The sequence below is a fragment of the Ruditapes philippinarum genome, unplaced genomic scaffold, assembly GCF_026571515.1.
Source record: "Ruditapes philippinarum isolate M1 unplaced genomic scaffold, ASM2657151v2 ctg4079_1_1_1_1, whole genome shotgun sequence".
Taxonomy (NCBI): Eukaryota; Metazoa; Mollusca; class Bivalvia; order Venerida; family Veneridae; genus Ruditapes; species Ruditapes philippinarum.
The window spans coordinates 144,260-167,168 of NW_026856634.1; the positions used below are offsets into that span (position 1 = coordinate 144,260).

The 22,909-nt window shown below is 34.7% G+C and overlaps 1 protein-coding gene across 2 annotated transcripts in view; it reads right to left on the minus strand.

The window, feature by feature from the left end:
- Positions 1–9,002: 9,002 nt before the first annotated feature.
- LOC132747176 (uncharacterized) overlaps positions 9,003–22,909 on the minus strand; it is a 41,857-nt gene continuing 27,950 nt past the window's right edge. Inside the window, exons 1-3 of one of the 2 annotated variants that reach the window (XM_060736505.1) lie at positions 15,469–15,652; positions 11,840–12,170; positions 9,003–11,318 (exon numbers count right to left, since the gene is read on the minus strand). In XM_060736505.1, coding sequence (XP_060592488.1) covers positions 9,974–11,318; positions 11,840–12,156 — 1,662 coding nt within the window. In that variant the 5' untranslated portion in view covers positions 12,157–12,170; positions 15,469–15,652 and the 3' untranslated portion in view covers positions 9,003–9,973. Of the gene's footprint in view, positions 11,319–11,839; positions 12,171–15,468; positions 15,653–22,909 lie in introns of those variants that run through there. The other variant, XM_060736506.1, reaches the window with a different exon arrangement.

Consider the following 22,909-nt stretch of genomic DNA (forward strand, 5'->3'; position numbering starts at 1 on the left):
GTCTTCTCTAAAAATGATTCATATTATTAATCATTTTGAGATCATCATGTGGAATCAGTAGTTAGATGTATGCGTTAATGTTTTTTAATATATGTAACAAAACAATAAAGGGCGCTGAGTTAGCTTTAAATCATAATAATAAAACGAACACACTACAACTTCTGGATACGGAAGTTAATCTAACAATTAATACTTTATGATCACTATTTATCTTTGATCTATAAATGCTATCAAAACAGAACAGCAACAGCAAATATATAGTTGTGTTGTGCGCGCATAAATACAAACAAAATTTATCATAGCTCCATACCTAATTACTAATCATGTATTACATTGGTTGGTTGCTAATACATAATTTATACGCAAGAAGATAAAAAGTTCTTCAACACATTTAGATTTAATCAAACATTTTTAAGTCTAGTTTCTTAATGGTATCGTATTGTCTTCTCTGAAGCCAGACAGTGAGTTAAGTTCTAAATCCGACGCTCTAATTTGATACAACAGAATGCTACCCGATATAGAGCTCGTTGAACATCTTCTAAGTGTTAGTTTGAGAACTTTTATGAATAGATGGCTCAATATCGAACTTTTTACCCGATACCATAACTATTTTTTTAGTAGCGCTATTATGTTCTGTCCATAAACATACAGACAGTCTGAGAGCAATAGCTGGTAAATCTAACGGGTGACAGTTTTGATTCGTACTGTCAGTATTGATTCTGCTAAGGTACTATCACATATAATAATGATTAGATGTAGTATATACATATTTCATGATGCTCCAATCACATTATAGGGAGATTATCAGTGATACACAGTTGTTCGATGCTTGTGCTTTGCAAGCTCACTAAATTGTTATATGTCAGCATTCAATGGCTAGAATTTCAAATGTGCTAATATATTGCAAAACTCGCATGTCTGATTAATTATGTAGTGCTATTATATATGATACTTACAGATAGATTCTCCTCAGTAATTGTTTTTATATCACTGACAGAGTCATTTTCTCTGAAGTTTCCATCTTATCGGTGTTATCACATAGACACATAGGAGGTGCGTATACTGAATCTTATCTCGAATATCAGAATAATAGCTGTTATACCCATCTACGTTTATTAAAGGTCTCACACTTACTTACATACCGTGTCATGTTAATCTCTACTTTACACAAAGTAACTCAGATCTAATCATTGGAGGAGTTATTTGTCATAACGGTAAGAGGCTGTCGAGCTTAACACTATATTTTCCTAACTTCCTTAGCTATGAGTTCTAGGTACAAGCACAAACCAATTCTCAAGATATTGTAATGGTTACTGCGAGCTTAAGACCGGTATTGAATACTCAGTGTGAGCTGAAATATGTTTTGCTGATTGTCGGTCTCACCATACCTGTATTTAATTCTCCTAGTCAAAGATCTTGACTACGGTATGTTTTGATTTCCAAACTTCCTCACTTATACATCCACGGATTGTTTCTCGATAATTAGCTCCAATTGGGTGCCCATGGTTTTTCCACATCTCAGAGCATGAGCTCGACCAGAGTGTATACGCCTCATAATAGAGCTATCAAGCCTGTATAGATTTGGCTCGGATGTTACCTCGCGCTATTATCATACGGATAGACTTGCTGTGCCAGAACGAAGGTTAGTATGCCACATATTGTATTTGTTCAAGGGCAGAGTTGCGCCACTAGTCGATAGTATACCGCGCAAGACTCGAGGGATGCAAATATAATTTACATGATTAACTGTATATTTGAACTCTACTATAAGCGGCTCGAGAGCAGGACGGAAAATTTTCGGCCTTTATACACGCAAAGTAACTCTCAAGTGTGGGAGGTGACATAACTAAAGTCTAAAAATGGATGTTTAGACGAGGCTGGTCATAATGAGATTGACATGTTTTAGATTATATTTCAATCTAATATTTTAGTGTTCCTATTTTTATATACGATAAGATATATCTCATTTTTTTGGTGCATATGATTGATTGAGGCACTAAGCTAAATACTTATAATGGATGGGACTGATCTAGGGAGTGTATTTATTAAGTTTTAATAATACTTACACTGAGTATGTCGACCCACGCTCAATACCGATAACTTTGGGGTTTTAGAGAGATTCTCGGATCTAGAGATTGTGTAGGTAACACCTCGAGACGGTGACGGAGGTGTTTACCTGGAGTTAAGGTCATTTGCATAGAACAACGGACGAAGCAATCGATGACAATTAATTGATGTGGAGATAACGTTGTTATGAGAGTGCGAAAAACATGACCGGCGCGGTGATATCTAGAGGAGGATCTAAGAGTGAACACTTGTGTGAGTAATCAGTTGGCTATTACTATCTCATGTCATATAACTTCTAGTCATGCGAGATATATTCTCTCAGGTAGGAGCTATACCTAGATTCACACAAGAGACATTCAATACGATAGAGAGACAGCAGGCGTGTCGCATGCGCTACTGTGTGAGGTTCTCACTCGTATTCAGTCTCTCTATACACCGGTCTATAATATACCCGCACTCATTGATCTATCCATTAGTATTTAGTCTGATCACGCATTAGTGTTAAAGCGATATACATGTGACTTCCTGGCGTAACCGCGGTCCATGTTGGTACTTTTACGTACTCTGGTCAAAGGATGTCTGTAACTTAGACATGATATGGACCTGGTTAATTATTAAAATAGACTTTATTTTCCATACCAGGTTAAATTTCTACTCTAGTAGATCCCCCGGTAATATTACAGGTAAAAACCTCATTTACCGCCATGTCTCACATTACAGCAGAGAGCGCTTCTGATAAAGGTTTGTCCCTGAAAGGGTAATTCTTAACGGAGTTCTATTGCAAATAATAGGAGTTGAAATTACAAGGAACGTACTAATGTCACGATATGGGACAGTTTCACTTTTATTGTGAGGAGATACACCTCAAATTCGCTCTGTTAAGTATAGATTTCCTCAACAGGGATTCTCATCTTTCGTGGTGTCACGATCCTATGACACGTCAGTGTCATCAAGCACTTGCGGGCCAGTATATAGGTTAGGCCGCTCGATATGCAAGAGCATTCAATAGCAGAGTTAAAATGCTACAGCTATATTATTGTTCTCTGGTGCTAATTCACTCGAATAACTGTACTCGGTCACTGGAAGATATACAATAGCAGCTAGCGTAAATGGCATCACCTCTCTTTCATAGTTAGTGTGTATACATTTCCATATATATTTCTTACAACATCACCTATAGTTACCTTTAATATCTATGTACAAATCAACCATTCTAATAAATTTTAAAGTGTTGTACAGCGCACAGAGTGCTATCTCTATAATAAACATATCTAGAGAATGAGTGGTCATGATTACTTATATTACTGAAGTGATCCACTGTCAGTGCTCTACGCTACGTATATTTGTTTCTCTCTCTTGTAAATGGAAACGAATAGTCAGTATTATATATTAAATCTTATCAGAAGATGTGTACAGCTCATCTTTTGCGCAAGACACAGTTCTACTGAAGGGTTACGACATATTTTTTTCAAGTTTACGGTTTTTCATTCTTTTAGCAAGTTATTTTTGAATTTTGTGAAGCCAAATAGTTCTTATAAAATGAACCTATAGATGGTCGTTACAATAACTCCATAGTGAGGCTCTATTAGACATACTTTGGTTTTTTATACATAAGAATGATTAACACTCTGTTGATGATACTTGTACTTTTATGTGTAAACCTTAATTTCTAACTCAGGATTCCATACATGGTTTAATATAGTCTAGAGTTGAGAGAATGAGATGATTAAGATTTCATCTTTCTCTATCTCATGGTTAATTTGTGCTTCTTGCTTCCTTAATCTTGTCGAATATAGTTCATCTATCATCATATGTTTGTAAATAATGGTTATTATGTGTATTATTTTTTTGAATATAGATGTATGTGGTTCGTGTTTCTGTTTTTATATTAATTTAAAATAAATCTTATCACTTGTATGCATTTTGTAATAACACTCTAAATTGTTTGTTAGTGGTTTTTATTATTTTTTTGATCACGCAGAATAAGATATATATGTCTGTGTTCTCTGTTTTATTACTTACGCTCTATATTTGTTGCGCTAAGTTAGATAACTTTTTTCGTTGTGTATGCTCTTCCTTATATATATATAAAGTATATGATATAAGGTCTTAATTTTCTGCTATCTCGTTATTATTGAAAACCTTTTCTCTCTGACGTAACTATTATAAATATCTAACTAAGTTATTTTATAGCAAATTGATTAATTTATCTATAACTACTTTACACTTTTGATTATACATTTTAATTCAGATGTTGAAATACCTAATTATATTATGGGTTTTTAAAACTTATTATACTGTACCATATAATATATAATTTGGTGGATTCGATAGTAAAGAGGAGGACTCGTAAATCAGTGGTTGGGGTCGAACGTCTATATGTTGAGTAGTTTTATGGGCGATACGTTTTGGGGCCGAAACGACATCGAGAAATTATTCCCACACATTTAAATGCATATTGAGCACAAGCTTGCCACTTCTTTCGTGTGTACACGTGTGCCTCTCTCGCGCTTTTCTATGTCCAGATGCACGTAACACTAAGAGATAAAATCCAAACAAGAGGTTTCGATCGCAATGAAACTTTGGGAATAGATATATAGATAGTTCGCATCCTCGAGAGAGTGAGTGTAGCCATGAGTGCACAAATGAACGGCGAGAATCTTCTGCCTTTGTTAATATTTTATACTACTTATTATGGCCGTCGGTTGTTTTATTTTTCTTTCAACTTTTAACACATTTTGGTGTCGCGGGGACATAACTGCTAAACGAGTTATCAAACATGAAACTTTGTAGGTGATAGATCTCCAAATTGATAGTAAGATGAAGTGCAGATGCTAAAGAGATATAACTAAATGTCTTGCTCTAATTTCTGTGGGAGTAATTTTGGCCTTATGTTGCTTGCTACATAGTTTGGACACTTTGAACTTTTCCGGGACTTACTCTAAAATTTATAAGTTGTATAAACATGAAACTTTGTAGGTAGATAAGTCTCATTGGGTAGAAGTGCAGTGCTAAAGAACCATAACTATGCCTTGTCTTATTTTGAAGTTATTGCCCTTTGTTTATTTTTACTTTTTGACTTTTGTCCGAACATAACTCTAAAACTATTAAATATATCAACATGAAACTTTGTAGGTAGATAGATCTTATTGAATATAAATGCAATGCTAAAGAACCTAAACACAGCCTTGTCTAATTTTGGAGTAATTGCCCTTTGTTCATTTTTACACTTTGAATCTTACCTGGGACATAACTCTGAAACTATAAGAGATATCATCACGAAACTTTATAGATAGATAAATCTCATTGAATAGAAGTGCAAGAAAACCATAACTCTGCCTTACGTAATTTTGAAGTTTTTGCCCTTTTTTCATTTTTTTTATACTTTCGTGTGTCCCAAACCTTCTCGGTGAGCATCAACCGGTTCAAACAGTTCTTGTTTTTTTGGCCGGGTTGCACTGGTGCAAACCCAGGTTATAGTATGGTGAATGTCTTGCGGCGGGCGGGGAAACATTTTCGTAACAGTTTTCTCAGCAACATCTTATTACAACTTCTTGTTATTTAATATACAGCATTTACACTTGGTCTGTTGCTCATCCACTTCCTGTTTACAAACTTAGTTAAATTTTCGACATCAATGGTCATTAGTAGAAAATTTTAGTAACAGCACAGCCTCATGATGTTTGGTATAACAAATGCAACCCGACCTTTTCTGTCTTTGATCCTTTTTTTCTGTATGATTAGACAGTTTAAGATTTTTTTATCATTTCATAATCCTGTCTTCTTTTTTCTTAGAAAAGTACATTGACTGAATATACGAAAAGCAGATATAAGTATTTTTGTTTGCTAATTGTTAGTGTTTTTGTGACCAGATCAGCTGATAATGTTGCACGTTAACTTAAGTGTTAGTGGACAAAAGATATACAATTTGATCTGTATTAAATCTTTAGGTTTAGTTCCATCTGAATTTCTAGGTCAAATCTAGTATGACTATACAGCCCGGAAAACTTTACTTTTTTCTTTACGATTTGTTTAAATCGTTTGTTTACTTTCAGATAAAGTTAAAAGTCGAGCGTTGCCCTCGCCCGGCGGTGGCTCTTGTTAGTAAGAAGATGGCGTCCAATAGTAGGTTTTTTCGACACATTAATGTACATTTAAGAATACATGTACTTTATATTTTTCTAACAGCAGCAGTTATTTTCATCACGGATCTAAATTAACACTTGTAATATAAACCCGTGCTTTCTTGAAATAATATAATTGATATCTGGCAAACATAAAAAGCATTCAGATTTCAAAACGACAGTTTTTTTTCCGAGATGGCAACCAAAAGGGCATTTACTGATCGAGTGACCATGGCCATTCCGTATAAATGTAAACTGTTTTACAAGCTTTTTTCTTCTAAAAATTCATTAATTTTTGACTTTGTTGAGAATAATGCTTCCGAAAGATCACCCATTTCCAGATTTTTATATTTTTCTTCTTTAAAGCAGGTTACAAGTGCCGTATGGCAGCTGTAAAGAGTTGCCCCGTACCTCACTTTTTACTTTAGTGTTGCTATATTTTTCCATCCCCTCGGGATCATTAATTTTAGTACTTTAAGTGTTGAAAATTGAATACCCCTCAAGCTGGTGTTACAATTATCATACTCAATCACACAGAGACTGCAATTTTCATTTAATTTTGTTGTGATTAATAGTTCCGATGCATCACCTTTCCCCACATTTTGTGTACGTTTCCTTGAGCGATGTCATGTTGTTCAAATACAAATGTATTTAGAAAAATCGTAAATTGTGAAAGAATAGATCTATATCCCAAACAGTGATTTTACCGCTAAATAAAATTACAGATTGGAGCTCCCATGCGAGGAATTATATCACGAGACCTCAGTCCGAGTGATATAATGATTCGCATCCGAAGGACAGTGATTTTTCAAGCGATAAAATCACCGATTTGGATACATGTATATTATTATGATTCTAACACGACATCAACACATTTTATATGCGGTCATACCCGATATTAAGCTAAATTGCGTCTGATTTGTTTCCGTACTTATTTTCAGCCGTTGCATTTTTAGTGTTTATGTCTAAATATAGAACGTCAACAGGATACGTTGCCTTGTCTGTTATATGCAGGCTTCATAACCACAGATCCCCTTTTAAAATTCTATTTTATTTAGTTCCGCTCACTGTTTTCTCGTGTAGGGCACACGCATTATTTTACCTGCATGGGGACCATACGCCGCTTTTTATGGAATGGCACTACTGTGTCAAATTGAAGGTTCTATGATTACGGCCGTATGAACACATCTGCGTCTGTTTCTAAATTCAAAATTTCACCATTTTCGTGTTCTGCTTTAGCCGGTGCTAGGATGTGTGGACGGTAACCTTTACTTTCCAGAACCGTCCATGAACCGGTTCAATCAAACCGAGGCTGCAAAATTTTCAATTTTGAGTGTTGGGCTTTCTTTACGAATTCTTTTTGTCTTTACTTTTACATAATAATAGAAAACTCTTCAACAAAAACAACTAGAAGACGTTCAGATAACAAGTATGAATTATTATCCCCCGCCGATGGAATCGGGAGGGGTATATAGTTTTGGCGTTGTCCGTCCGTCCGTCCATCCGTCCGTCCGAATTTCGTTTCCGGAGTAGTTCTCTGCAACTACTGGCTGGAATTCAACGAAACTTTATGGGAATCAGCAATATCAAGAGGAGATGCGCATATCGTCGGCTTGTTCCGGTCCGACCCTTTAACTCAGAGTTATGGCCCTTGATTAGTTATGTAGTATGCATATAGAGTAAAAATAGTTTCCGGAGTAGTTCTCTGCAACTACTGGCTGGAATTCAACGAAACTTTATGGGAATCATCAATATCAAGAGGAGATGCGCATATCGTCGGCTTGTTTCGGTCAGACACTTTAACTCAGAGTTATGGCCCTTGATTAGTTATGTAGTATGCATATAGAGTAAAAATCGTTTCCGCACTACTTCTCTGCAACTACTGGCTAGAATTCAACGAAACTTTAAGGGAACCTTCAATACCAAGAGGAGATGCGCATATCGTCGGCTTGTTCCGGTCAGACACTTTAACTCAGAGTTATGGCCCTTGATTAGTTATGTAGTATGAATATAGAGTAAAAATCGTTTCCGCACTACTTCTCTGCAACTACTGGCTGGAATTCAACGAAACTTTATGGGAATCTTCAATACCAAGAGGAGATGCGCATATCGTCGGCTTGTTCCGGTCAGACACTTTAACTCAGAGTTATGGCCCTTGATTAGTTATGTAGTATGCATATAGAGTAAAAATCGTTTCCGCACTACTTCTCTGCAACTACTGGCTGGAATTCAACGAAACTTTATGGGAATCTTCAATACCAAGAGGAGATGCGCATATCGTCGGCTTGTTCCGGTCAGAAACTTTAACTCAGAGTTATGACCCTTGATTAGTTATGTAGTATCCATATAGAAAAATATTTGTTTCCTCGCTACTTCTCTGCTACTACTGGCTGGAATTCAACGAAACTTTATGGGATACTAAGAGGAGACGTGCATATAGTCGCCTTGTTCCGGTCAGATACTTATAACTCAGATTTATGGCCCTTGATTAGTTATGTAGTATGCATACAGCTCATTGGCATTTCCAGATTTTACTAATTAACACAAAGTTATGGCTCTGTTATTGCCCTGAATATTTATCAAGTTCAAGGAATATAACTGTTTATGCCATGATTAATATATAAATAAAGCCTTTTGCCTTCAGTTGTTGTGTTAATAATAACCAGTACTCGGCGGGGGATATAAATTCAACGAATTTGCTTGTTGCATATTCTAACACGATCAGCACTTTTCCCTATTGAACATGGAAGGGCCAAAAGTGTGTGTTATTATCAATTAAAACAGGAAAGCAATGATACCATTTTATACATGACTTTCTAATATGTAAACATGCTACTCATCATTCAACAAATAATTCTAAATATTGACAGAGATAAATAGATTTATTTAACAAAAGGTATGTGGACATACTGACAATCTACAATGATTTTATGGTATACATGTATGGACAGAAACACACTGCCCATGTCTTTATAACCTATACATAACATAAACTGAACTACAAAACCAACAGCTAGACAGCATAGCAAAGCTGTACGTACATATGGTATTGATTGAATATCAGTAATTTAACACATTAAGTATTGAGTTATCATCATACAATGAACAGGGAAGGTAAATGTATATTTGGACAGACTGTTGAATATGACTTGCTGTAACTCTTTCTTTCCACATGTAGCATTTAATATCTAAGTGCAACATAACAACAAGGCACACACTATATTTTACAATGTCAAATATTTCTGAGAACAAAAGTTTGAAAAGCATTATTTCCCTTTTATCAAAAAAAAAAAAACAAAAAAAAAAAAACGGGAAAGAAGTGACACCATTTTATACACGACTTCCTTATAATGTAATCAAGCTACTGTTCACTAAGCAAATAAATCTAAATATTGATAAAAAGAGATAAATAGATTTATTCAACATAAAAAATGTGGACACACTATCAACCTAGCTACCATGCTTTTTGTAACATACATGTATGTAGAGAAACACACTATCCGTGTCTTTATAACCTATACATAAATAACATAAACTGAACTACAAAACCCACAGTTAGACAGCATAGCAAAGCTGTACATATGATTTGATTGAATATCAGTAATTTAACACATTATGTATCGAGTTATCATCATACATTTAACAGGGAAGGTAAATGTATGTAGAGGCTGACTGTTGAATATGATATGTTTAATCATATAACTGTAACTTTTTCTCTCCACATGTAGCATTTAAAATCTATGTGCAATATAACAACAATGCACACACTATATTGTAAAATGTCAGATATAATATACTATCATATTGCCAGAAAAACATGCAGCAACTAAACATTTTCTCTTGTCATCGAACAATAAAGATAATGGTTGTACTAGGCCGGAATCTTTAGAAACTAATTCTCCAAGGCATTTTCCATCGCTATCAAACATCATGATGTTGTGTGAGCTACACCCAGCAATAAACACAATCCCATCATTGGATACACATACACCGCGTGTGTCAGTAAGCAGTTTATCGCTCAGTTCTCTTTTCACCGTTCCATCTCTTGTCAAGCAGACAAGACCATGACTTGAGTCTGCTACAAAAACATTTTCTCCGCTGACGGTCATTTGTTCTATAGATGTAAATATGCGTTGTCCATTGACATCACTACCGATAGAATATAATAATGAACCAGACGTACTGTATACATTTACACAATTTACATCAGATACCCACAACTGTCCAGCAAAATATGTCATTCCATGGTAATTTCCATGTGTAACAGTTATATCTCTCACCTTAGATAATGAGCTGCCTACTGATATAAACCAAACTTTGCTGTTGTACAGTTTTACAGCGACCTCATTATTGCCAGTACAACATATACCTCTAGGATGTGTTTCTAGATCAAAACAATCTTTATTGTTATAATTCACATCAAGCCTCTTTATCCGCTTATTATTATCATCTGCCAGTATGATTGTACCGTCTGGAAGCTGACATACATCGCAAATGTAGGGCTGGATCTTGTCGTTTTTCATGCGGATATTTTTCTCCTTCTGCGAACTTACTTTATAAGTTCTTGCAGTCATCAAACGTTTGCCTTCTGTTATCCTTAGTACAGACCCTAAAAACGATGATGAAGTGACTAATGACTTTAATTCTGTATTTTCCTTCAAATATAATGATTGACTGCCTTTAGCTTCATTGTGTTCAAACACTTTTACTGCAACGTTTAAAGTTTGTTGTGTCAGTTTTGTCTGAACAAATTGTGGTATTTTATCAAGACTGTCTACGTCTTGTAGCTGACTTCTTACCTGCTCAATTTCTTGTTTAGCTTTACTTATGTTAGAAATATCTGTCTCCAGTTCCTCTTTGACCAAAGAATATTCCGCATCTAGACCTTCCAAAGCTTCCCGTTCCAACTTCTGGATATGTTCTACCAAATCGAGCGCAAGTCCTTTTATTTGCAAAATGACGTCATTTCTTTGTTCCTCAATGCTTTTCAGGTTTGTTTTCGTTTTCTTATCAGTATTTTTTAAACGTTCTTGGATAATCATAATGTCAGCTTTTAAACGCTCTGTTTCTCTTTTCTGATCAGTAGAAACTGATAAGTCGTCTAAACATGTCACTCCCCTACAGGACCTAGTAAAACGAAATTTCAACTTTTCAGATAACAAAATTAAGGACAGTATTCCATTATTTTTATGATCATTCTACTTTACGTATAACTACATACATTGATTAATGTGATCTTATTGTGTTACAATGTCCAATTATCATGCTCATCACTAAAATCACATTGAAAGATATTATCGCATAAACTGTTTAGGTAACATATGACCTTTTTAATTATCTTATCTGTTATAATGTTTTAAGATGATTGTGACACTTGCTTTCAAGTTGCTTATTATAAAAAATACTGATTTACAACACATTTATCTTTCCTTCCGAAATTTACTGTTTTCGATGCCCGTCTGTTTTATGTCACCCTTTTGTCACAGACTTTTTTTTACTACAAACTCACATGGTGTAAATGATATCAATGGTATTATTACCAAATGTAGATTGATTTTAAGACTTATTACATATTTTATTAGTAATTATTGATAACTGTAAATTTAAAGATACTTAACAATGAGAACTTAATCTAAAGTAATACAAACCTATGGTATGTAGCAATACACTTTGTACAATAAACCATATCATGCTCTTTACAGTACATCTCTATCTCACGATCTGGGTGATATAAACATTTTGCTGCCACGATCACATGTGACCCTTGTTTTGCTTCGTTCTTGTCTAATAGCTTATGAGAACGGCTCATCCTCTGTCTTCCATGGTGTCTCGTGCATCCGGTGCACAAAAATTCCTGACATTCAGGACAATATTTCACAGCTTGTTCTCGAATATCACCCTCAAAACAAGGGGTACAAACAATGTCAATGTCAGTTATAGTCGAACGACCGTCTACTTCAGCCATCGTACCAGCTCAGTCTGTTATAAAATAACATTTATACGTTTCAAAATCATTTAATTTTACGTTATACCATATACAATTATTATATGGAATTGTTACATATTACTAGTTTTTAGGTGTTAATCTTTAAGAAAAAGTATATATAATTATATAAATATTAAAACTACGACTTAAATTATGAAATGACTGTCCTATTGAACATTTCTCATACATGCCGAGCTACATTTATGACAATTTCGTATTGTTGCCTTGATTATTGGTAATTTTTGAACATATTTTTGGAAATGGCAGTTAACCTTGATTTTTAACCTATTAACTGACCATTTAGGCTCTGATGGACACAATGTCACTTAATATATATCGTATTTTGTACGGATTATCAGTGATCCAATTTTAATTCATCTGTGATATTTAAATGATATTTATTAGGGGAGACCGGAGCAAAGTGAAACACAGGGAATATTGAAACACTCTTTGAAACGTATTTAGTACGTCGCCCCTGATGCAATAACTTTTTCGAAAATTTGACAATAATTGTTTGCGACATTTCGACCCCGAAAATCAGCGTGTTTTCGCTCAGCGCCTCCGCTATTTTAACTTGTTAATTCTCGACTTTTCGCTTAGCGGGGTCACGGGTTGAAAACACGCTAATTGGCTTTAGCACGGGGAAAAAAGTCGAGATTTTAACTACTAAAACGGCGAGGGCGTAGAGCGAAAACGAGTGAAAAGTCGAACTTTTTAACAAAAAATAATGAAAAACTTTGAAATCACCTAAAAACTAGTTTTTCCATGTTAACATGTGGTCTTTCACCTAATTTGGGTGAAAAATTGTTGTTTTGTAACATTTATAATTTTTTTAGTTAACCCTTTCCCCCCATGAGCATTTTGTGGAAAATGGCCGTTTTCACTGAAAAGCCTCCTGTTACAAGTTCAAACTGCTATGAAACTATGAAAAATGCTTCAATACTAATCAAACTTGGCACAAATGTTGACTGGACCATTGCCTTTGTAACGACATGCTCAGTCTTAAATTTCCTGTTACCATGGCAACGAGGGGGCATCTCAAAATTGCCCAAAATCACTATTTTGCCTCGATTTTTTCCATCAAAATTTATTTCAAAGTGCTGCAACTTCTCAAGGGATTGAGATAGAGTCAAAGGCTTTTCAGCGTTGGTTACACGTTACATTATGATCGACATGGGGTCATTTTTAGCCTCTCACAAGTCCAAAATTTTCTTGGCGATGAGGGGGACTCCGCCCCCCTTCAAACCCCCCTAACAGAAGGGGGCACATCCCCCTTCTGGCAACCCCCTGATGTATCTTTTGGATGGCGGGCCGCGCCGAAAAAGTGCTCAATTTTTTTAGCAACATTTCTCAAACGAAAACATGTGTTTGGGGCCCAAATACGACATTTTTTCACTCTTTGAGGCCTAAAAAAAGGGGGGGGGGGTCGAAAGTGCGTTGTTTCGCGTATTTATGGGGTAAAGGGTTAACAAAAAATAATGAAAAACTTTGAAATCACCTAAAAACTAGTTTTTCCATGTTAACATGTGGTCTTTCACCTAATTTTGGTGAAAAATTGTTGTTTTGTAACATTTATAATTTTTTTAGTTAACCCTTTCCCCCATGAGCATTTTGTGGAAAATGGCCGTTTTCACTGAAAAGCCTCCTGTTACAAGTTCAAACTGCTATGAAACTATGAAAAATGCTTCAATACTAATCAAACTTGGCACAAATGTTGACTGGACCATTGCCTTTGTAACGACATGCTCAGTCTTAAATTTCCTGTTACCATGGCAACGAGGGGGCATCTCAAAATTGCCCAAAATCACTATTTTGCCTCGATTTTTTCCATCAAAATTTATTTCAAAGTGCTGCAACTTCTCAAGGGATTGAGATAGAGTCAAAGGCTTTTCAGCGTTGGTTACACGTTACATTATGATCGACGTGGGGTCATTTTTAGCCTCTCACAAGTCCAAAATTTTCTTGGCGATGAGGGGGACTCCGCCCCCCCCCTTCAAACCCCCCTAACAGAAGGGGGCACATCCCCCTTCTGGCAACCCCCTGATGTATCTTTTGGATGGGGGGCCGCGCCGAAAAAGTGCTCAATTTTTTTAGCAACATTTCTCAAACGAAAACATGTGTTTGGGGCCCAAATAGGACATTTTTTCACTCTTTGAGGCCTAAAAAAGGGGGGGGGGTCGAAAGTGCGTTGTTTCGCGTATATATGGGGTAAAGGGTTAATAATTTTGGCGGGGCGCGAACAGCACGGAAATCAGCGCCCTATATCAAGAAATTATATCGAGTTTTCGCCCTGCATCCCGCTCATTAGTTTGTTTTCAACTCGCAACCGCCATATTGACTTGTTAATTCTCGACTTTTCGCTGGGAGGGCCGAACACACAAAATGACACAAATCAGCCGCCATACTGTACTACAAAAATGTACTATTTTATCAAAGTGATTTCTGTATAAGATTACTCGTGTTTCTATCTGGGCAAAATAACACTTGATTTGTTTTCAATATTATAAATACAAGCAAATAATTGGCTCTTGGCAAACAGTCAGAAGAAAATTGTGACAATGAATATATCATTTTGAAATCTTACAGTTCGAAGCTATACAAGATGTTACACAGTGTATTTTTAAGTGGAAAACTGCTTAGCGTATGACAGTATGATAAGAGTAATGGGATATGGGTCACATGATCTTATAAATGGATAAAAAGGATGTTAAAGTATGACGATACCATCATCGATCAGTTTATAGTTTGTCTGTTTAGCTTCGCCACTACCCACTCATTGTTTTAAAGTGAAACTCTCTACTAATATTTTGTAGACTACAATCTAATCTACTTTTTATAATGTTTTATATACTTAGAGAGGAATTTAAGAAAAGATATAAAATTGTGTGACAGTAAAAAAGTACAAAACAGGAGCCGGTCATATTGAAAATAACATCAATTATAGAAAAAGTGTTTCACAAGGCAACCTTGTGTTTTAAAATGATTTCATTCATATAAATATTTTTGGGTTGTGAAATGTTATTCATCTTCATAAAATTGCACAACATGTCAATACATGTATTTGTAATTATTTCATAAAGAGGGGAATTTAAGGTAAATTTCTTTCCCTAGAACATTAGTCAATTTCTATCCTTAGAACAATATTCTGCCTCCATAAAGTTCAACTGATGACTGCCCTACTTAAAAAATCTCTAATAATGAACAGTTTCAAAACAGAAAGTAGAACAAGTAAATTTCTGAAATTAAGGTCACCGTGAAGGGTTATATCTTGCATATAGATATGTAATTTACCTTATCCTACACGTACTGTCTTAACCTTGTTATAATGTCTCCTCCAAAAACGTTATACACCGTAACTCTTTATCTATTACACTAATCAATCTGTCATGATTTCTGATTTTGTTAAGTAACAATAAATCAATAAATGTTTACTTTACTATACGTCCCATAATTCCCTCCTATTAATTGACTTCTTGTTTCGTTTTCCATAAAGGTAAACTTTACACTGGTGTAGCTGTGTTTTTTCCTTTGTGGTATCGGCGCAGCTATCGTGCTATAGTCATACGCTTTTTTTTAGTTAAACATCAAAAGGTTTTTTATCAGATTCAGTATACTACATGTACTAATAACAATCAAAATAATCATAATAAACACTTTATTTCAAGAAGGCAACATATTAAGAAATATATACCTTACTTTAATTAAGCAAGTATTAAAGCAACCTACATATATGCACACACATATAAAAACATTAAACAACAAACGTTTAAATCGACAGACACTTGTATTCACCAGATTCGTGAAGCAACTATGATATATAAATGTATATCAAGGAAATATTGTTTTTTTTTATTTCTTTTAAAACATATAGAGACGAAGATACTTTTAAATATACATGTAAATTATTCCCCATTTGCATAACTTTAAGTTTTTTTTAAACATATTTTGTATTAGGGCTTACATGTATTATGTTTCTATCAGCAGCTGATCTCAGCGTATATGTTATATTTTTTGAGAACACTAGGATATTAAAAAATAGGAGGTCAATCTTTGTATAGATTGCAAACAGGTGCGTATACAGGATTTTTAAAACAGGAGTCGCAAAATTTCAATAAGGCATTTTGCAGAGGGTCATTGACTTTGATTTGCAATAGTCGTTACGAGATTTTCACTTTTTAAATACGCAACTCAACATTTAAATCTCACAAGTTTTTCCTGTATACCAGTCAAAGCCGATGGGATGGATCATTCCTAACCAGCACACGTTCTCTGGGTCCGCGTATTTCTTTTTTTCAAATCCTTTTCTTCTGTTTTGTTTCGTTTTGTTCATGTGTTTGTTATCAGTTGATTAACAGTAGTTAATTTCAGTGGGCATTACAAAGGGCTCCGAACAATTTCTTTCACAAAAGTCGCCATCAAGTGTGCAGGCGATCACTTTGAACATCAATGGAGGCATGACTTTGCTATTAGTTTCCGCACGTGAGAGGAATTCATCAAACTTAATGACTATTAGTTTCCGTACGTGAGAGGAATTCATCAAACTGAATGACATACGCCATCATAAAGTATTTTGAAATTCATTGTGTAATTTATAAGCTAGTCATCTTAATTCCTGCTTTCGCAAAAAAGTTACTATATAAAGACATTTAAGACTGGTATAGAAATTGGAAATAAAAAGTATATGTGGTATATAATATCGGTCTTAGCGGTGTTTATCGGCTATTTAACACCGGTTTGGAGTTTTGATGCGTAGGAATTGACCACGAAGGCCGTAGCCCCGAGTGGTTATTTTATTTTTGCATCAAAACGACAAAACCGGTGTTAAATAGCCGATAAACACCCCTAAGACCGATATTATTTCGATTCAAACACGATAAAATAAGGAAGACCACTAATGTTATTTTTTCAAGAGGAAATAACTTCCGGTGCCGATTTTCGTAAAGCGCTGTTCGATTTTCGCAGCCTACTGTTGTTAAGATATAGAAATTATTAAACAAAAGAAATAATAAAGAAAAAAACGTTATTTTATCAACTTTTCAACAATAAAAACTAACGTTTTAGAATGGATTGTATTGTGTTTAGGATGTCGTCATTACGCTGCTTACGGATTGGCGCCGTTTTCTAAAAATATTTATTAACTGATATGGATCAAATATGTGGCGTTAGTGTATCTGAGATATTATTTCGGTATTGTATGAAAAGAAAACATTATAAGACCTGAAAATATAAATAAATTTGCTTTGTATTATTGCTTGAACTATAATATATAATCGAGGGTGAAAAAGATGATTCGGGTATTTGGCCAATGAGTAACTGTTTGAAAATTATAAAAATACACAAAAAATGCTTTTGTAAAAAAAAAAACAGCATTTCTTAAGCATTTTTGTCTTGTCCGGGAGGCCGGACATCCCGGACAACTAATCAGTAATTATCAACTTCTCCGAAAGTGACTGATTTTTAATCTTTTAATCCTACATGATTATGGCTCAGCCGTGAGAGACAAATGACCATTAGACTCAATGAACGAGATAAGTTTTCAAAGAAATTTTGCCCGCCTCAAACTGAGGATCATACCGGTGACCCCTAAATGCAGCGTTTCTGTCAGTGGAATATAGAATGCATAAAAGTGATAAATTACACTCGTCAAATGCTTAAATAAATATTATATATCTGCATAAACGAAAACAGGATTATGCAGACTGAAATATCCGCTATATTATAGTAACTGGGCAGCATGGATAGAGATATTTAACAATGTAGCTGTCGGTCTCTTAATCTATTTACTAATGATCACTTAAGAGAGGTGATGTTTTCATCCAAATTTCTATGTCAGGCTACTCTACAATAAAAAAAGGAATCTAATTTCAACATGTATGTAAATATTCTAATGATACAAAAGCGAGCTCAAAGACGGGCCTCCAAGCAAATCGAGTGTAACGGTATATGAAATAGGCGCAAAATAGATATAACGAATGAAAGGAATTCTAACCAATAATGAACAGAGAACCATAAAAAATGTCACAAAACTACCAAGGCCAATTTTAGTAAATGTACAAATAATCTTTACTAAAAGACTGTTATGGCCCATTTAAAGTAGTAATAGTTGAAATATTTCATAAGTGCACAGTCTGTCCTTATTAAAATGCTGTTATTTTTTGTTAAAGAAGATGTTGAGACATGTGGAATAAAGTATGTAGACATGAAACTTCTAGATTATCAATATAGGATTGAAAAGAGCGGAAACGTATACATAGAAATATCACTTGAATACTCGGGCAAACGCAGCTGGGATTCGAAACACGGGTCTGTGATGTGTGATTGTGACAATACTGAATTATGTACGTAGTACGAGTACAGAGCTGTCAAACCTATAATAGGTGAGGTACTAGTTCCAAGTGTCTCAGTCAGACTGGGCACTATATAGGGGATTTTCAGCATCATGATAATGGGATTTGGTGGTGTGTAACATTAATGCCAGAGTACTTCATAAACAGCTAGGTGCTATTTTAATGTTTGCGAAAACGTCTTAAAACAAAAGAAGTGTATAAATTTGATTAACTTTGATTCTCCTCTTTACATTGAATATTTAACATTTAAAAAATAACATTTTTGCGAAAATACCTGCTCAGGAACATGTGACAGTAAAACTGGAGTTTCCATTTTTTTTCGTGAACGCATGGAAACATTTTTATGGCCAAAAAATGACATCCTGTATTTCCACATGTATTTTTGGAAATTTATACGAACCTTGCAAAACAAAAATATGCCGTTGATGACTTTAATAATGCGTTTTCCATTAAATTAATGTACATAATTATTTAGATGCAACGTTTAATTTTGATACATCAAGAGAAGTGATAGAATTATTTTATTTTACATGTATATTCATGATTTGTTATAAAGATGTTCAAGATTGAAAGATACTGCGAGCCATATCCATATAATGGACCCCATTGGAAATAAGCTTTTAGCTTAATGGGCAATCCTAGGGTTACATAGAACATACTCATTAATTAATCTTATAATTATTTTTGTTGCATTTATGTGTGATTTTTTATATATATGCAAGTTGATATCTGTGATAAAATTGTATGTGTATATGTCTATTCCCTGAATAAATCGATACGATCTATGAAAAAGTTGAAATTGAATCTCACTTTAAATCATACTAAGAAAGGTTATACTATATCACCGAGGTTAGAGCTGTTTTGAACAACTTTTAGGAAAATAAAATCTAATGACGAATATTTTAAAACAAAATGTACACAAAACAAAGGAACACAATCTTTATTTTTGAAAATTGAAAATGCATATAACTACGCGTCATACGTACCTATAGATTTTCATAATTATATTTTGTACATTTAGTGATTGAACGAGTTTTAAAGAAATATAAACGATATCACTTTGCCACACCCTTTATAATTGTTAGATCAAATGAATATAAAAAAAGTAGTTCATGTTCAAGGTATGATGGTCTTTGTATATATTTTGTGCAAGAGATGATTGAACGAGTGGAAGGAAAATGAAATGGGTAAAAAAAAACACGCTTTGTTCTATTGAATTCAAACATTTTTAAATATTTAAATCACAAATATGTATGTAATTTTATTCAGATTCCAGAAAATATAGCTTTTTAACAGCTACCTGGCAGAAAATTCGAAGGAGATTTTTTATTGTCTTACGTTTTATGATAGAAAGGTCACTGATAAGCAACGTAAAGGAATGAGACAAAACAAATGGTACAGTAATTTTGGGTATGACCACTATTACTAATTTTCGGAGTTTTTTTTCTTCAATTTGTTAAAAAATGAGTAATTTCACTCTTATAAATTTTGCAAGTAAAATGTAATCCTTCCAAAATTTATTATTGAAGCAATTTGCAAACAGACTGATTTTCAGCCGCTCATTTGATGCAGCATACTGAAGTAGTACGTCTCATAGTATGACTGTCTATTGGAACTTGCAAACATCTTATGAATGTTTTGTTATATTTATCACATATAAATTCAGTCAAATCAATTTGTTTTATTATTAAAACCAGGCTCTATTCTGATAAAAATAAAAGTTAGGTGACTTAGATAACACATTTATAATATCACAAATTTAAGAAATTTCGTTTTGTTTAATCATATTTTATTGCTTTTACATTTTATACAAAAACAGATACATTGTCACATGTAAACATACTACAAAACAGTAACGAATACCTTTACAGTTATTACACGGATGTTATAGTTATTTTTAAAAAGCAAAAGGGTCACGCCACAAGTTTTAACAACATAAGAGAATTGGCCCTTCCTACGAAAGACCGGTGGTGACATTTCACGTTCACGAATTCATGATTTCAAGATTTTAAATTTCATTACTTTTAGAGTGAAATGTTGAATTTTTAAATCGTGAATTCATGAATTCATAATTTCATAATTTCACGATTTCTTTTAAAAACTTGAATAAATGAAATAATGAAATCGTGAAATCATGAATTCACGAATTCACGATTTCATTTTTAAAGTGAAATCGTGAAATAATGCAATAGCGATTTCATGAATTCGCGATTTCATAATTTCACGATTTCTCTTAAAAAAACTGAATAAATGAAATAATGAAATCGTGAATTCATGAATTCACGATTTCATTTTTTTAAAGTGAAATCGTGAAATTATGAATTCGTGAATTCATGAATTTACGAATTCACAATTTCATCTGCAGAGTTGTGACGTCACGATGTCAAGTCTGACACGACGCTTGAGCATGCGCTTAGGGCCTTTTCCGTTTAGAGTAAAGATGGCGAGAGTTACAGGAGTTCCAATTCATTTTTTTTTAAAGTAAGTACTCTTCCTTTAGATTTAAGTTTATTTGACACTATATTTTTCATAATCATGCATAAATGTACATAAGCTTTTTCAGGTATCGATACAGTTTTAGAATCTGTCCGCACAGAGAATCCTCATTTTTTATGTTAGTCCAGCACTTTTTGGGTTTCACCAATATTCTAAAATCTTAAAAGGGATTATTTTATTTTGGGTCGATAAAAAGAGGGGGTGGTTATCTGTGGGGTTTACAAAAGAAAGAAAAAAATGTAATCGGAGCTAGATCTACGTCTCGAACTTGCATCCTCAGTGTCTATTCTAGGAGGGGGGATGGGGGTTTACTCATATTTTTCAGAATCCCAACCTACTTTTCACCCTATGAACTAGTGGATCTCTACCAAGATTGTTCAAATCATGAGCCCCGGGGTCAAATCGACCTTGACACAGGGGCCACTTGATTTTACATAGAGTTATATGGGGAAATCTTAGAAAAATCTTCTTCTTAAGAATCCCAAGGCCCAGAGCTTAGATGTTTTGCATGTAACATTGACTAGTGGACCTCTACCCAGTTTGTCGAAATCATGACTTCCGGGATCAAATTGACCATGACACAGGGGCCACTTGATTTTTACATAGAGTTACGTAGGGAAATCTTAAAAAAATCTTTTTCTTAAGAATCACAAGGCCTAGGGCTTAGATATTTTGCCTGTAGCATTGACTTGTGGACCTCTACCAAAATTGTTCAAATCATGACCCCGGGGTCAAATTAACCTTGACAATCGTAAACTTGGTAGGATGTTGGCCATGACAAAAGCCAAATGTCAGATGAAACAGGTTTGTTTGTTTGTTTGTTTCATTTTACGCCTTTTCCCCAACAGTATTTCAGTCATATTGGCGGGTAGCTCCCTAACCATCTTTCCTGCTGAGTAACACCAGTACTAGACTACCTTCCTCCGCGCTCAACTACCAAAGCATCTCCCGGGGATCGATCCCACGCCAGAGAGGTAACTGGATTAAAAGTCATCGACTCTAACCCGTCGACCACAGAGGCGGTTATGAAACAAGTGAGCGATATAGGGACATCATGGCCCTCTTGCTGTGGTGTTTGTGTGTCTTTTCAGAACAAAAGATTAGTCACTCACATGAAACCAAAATTTAAGAAAGTCCATCTTGGCGTCTGTCCTGCAGCTGCTTTGTCCCGTCTATATTTTGTCTTTCTTGAAAGGATAACAATTTTGTTATCAAATTTCACCATGGTGGTGGTATATCTTATACAACACCCAGATCTGCTGCTCAAAGGCCAAGGTCACACTTGGGAGTCAGCGCAAACCCATGACCCAAGTGTAAATCCTACATGCATAGAGGGATTTTAATATTACTGGGGACAAATAATTTCCATAGTGAGGCGGAGGGTTTCGCAAAAAAATATTGTGTTTATTGGTACTGTATCTTGCTTATACTTTAAGTTATTATGCATAGTGATCAAAGGATTTTTTCCACTGAGCTCGAGATAGTTGTCAAAGTGGCTATTCAGTATTTGTTTGTTCGTGCCATAACTTCTTTGTTCATGGAGGAATTTCATATGTCATGAATTGTCATGCACATGAGCTAGTTCACTGGGTCAGAGGTCATGGTCATCTAGGACGATGCAATGTTGTGCTTTTACCTTGAGTATAAAAAGAATGTGTTGCCTACATCTAAACTATGTATTCATCTTTTTCTTTGATCTGAAGCTTATAGGGTCAGGTTTGAATTAAAACGAGTGGGTATGGCATTGATACCTTAAGTACAAGAGCATGTCTAACCCATTAAATTGGTGAATAAGTTAAGCTGATTTATGGCTCTTAAATGAAAAAAGCAAGTTGGCCCATAATTAAATTGCTATCGGCAGGTGACACATGTGATCACTGATCTAGGAA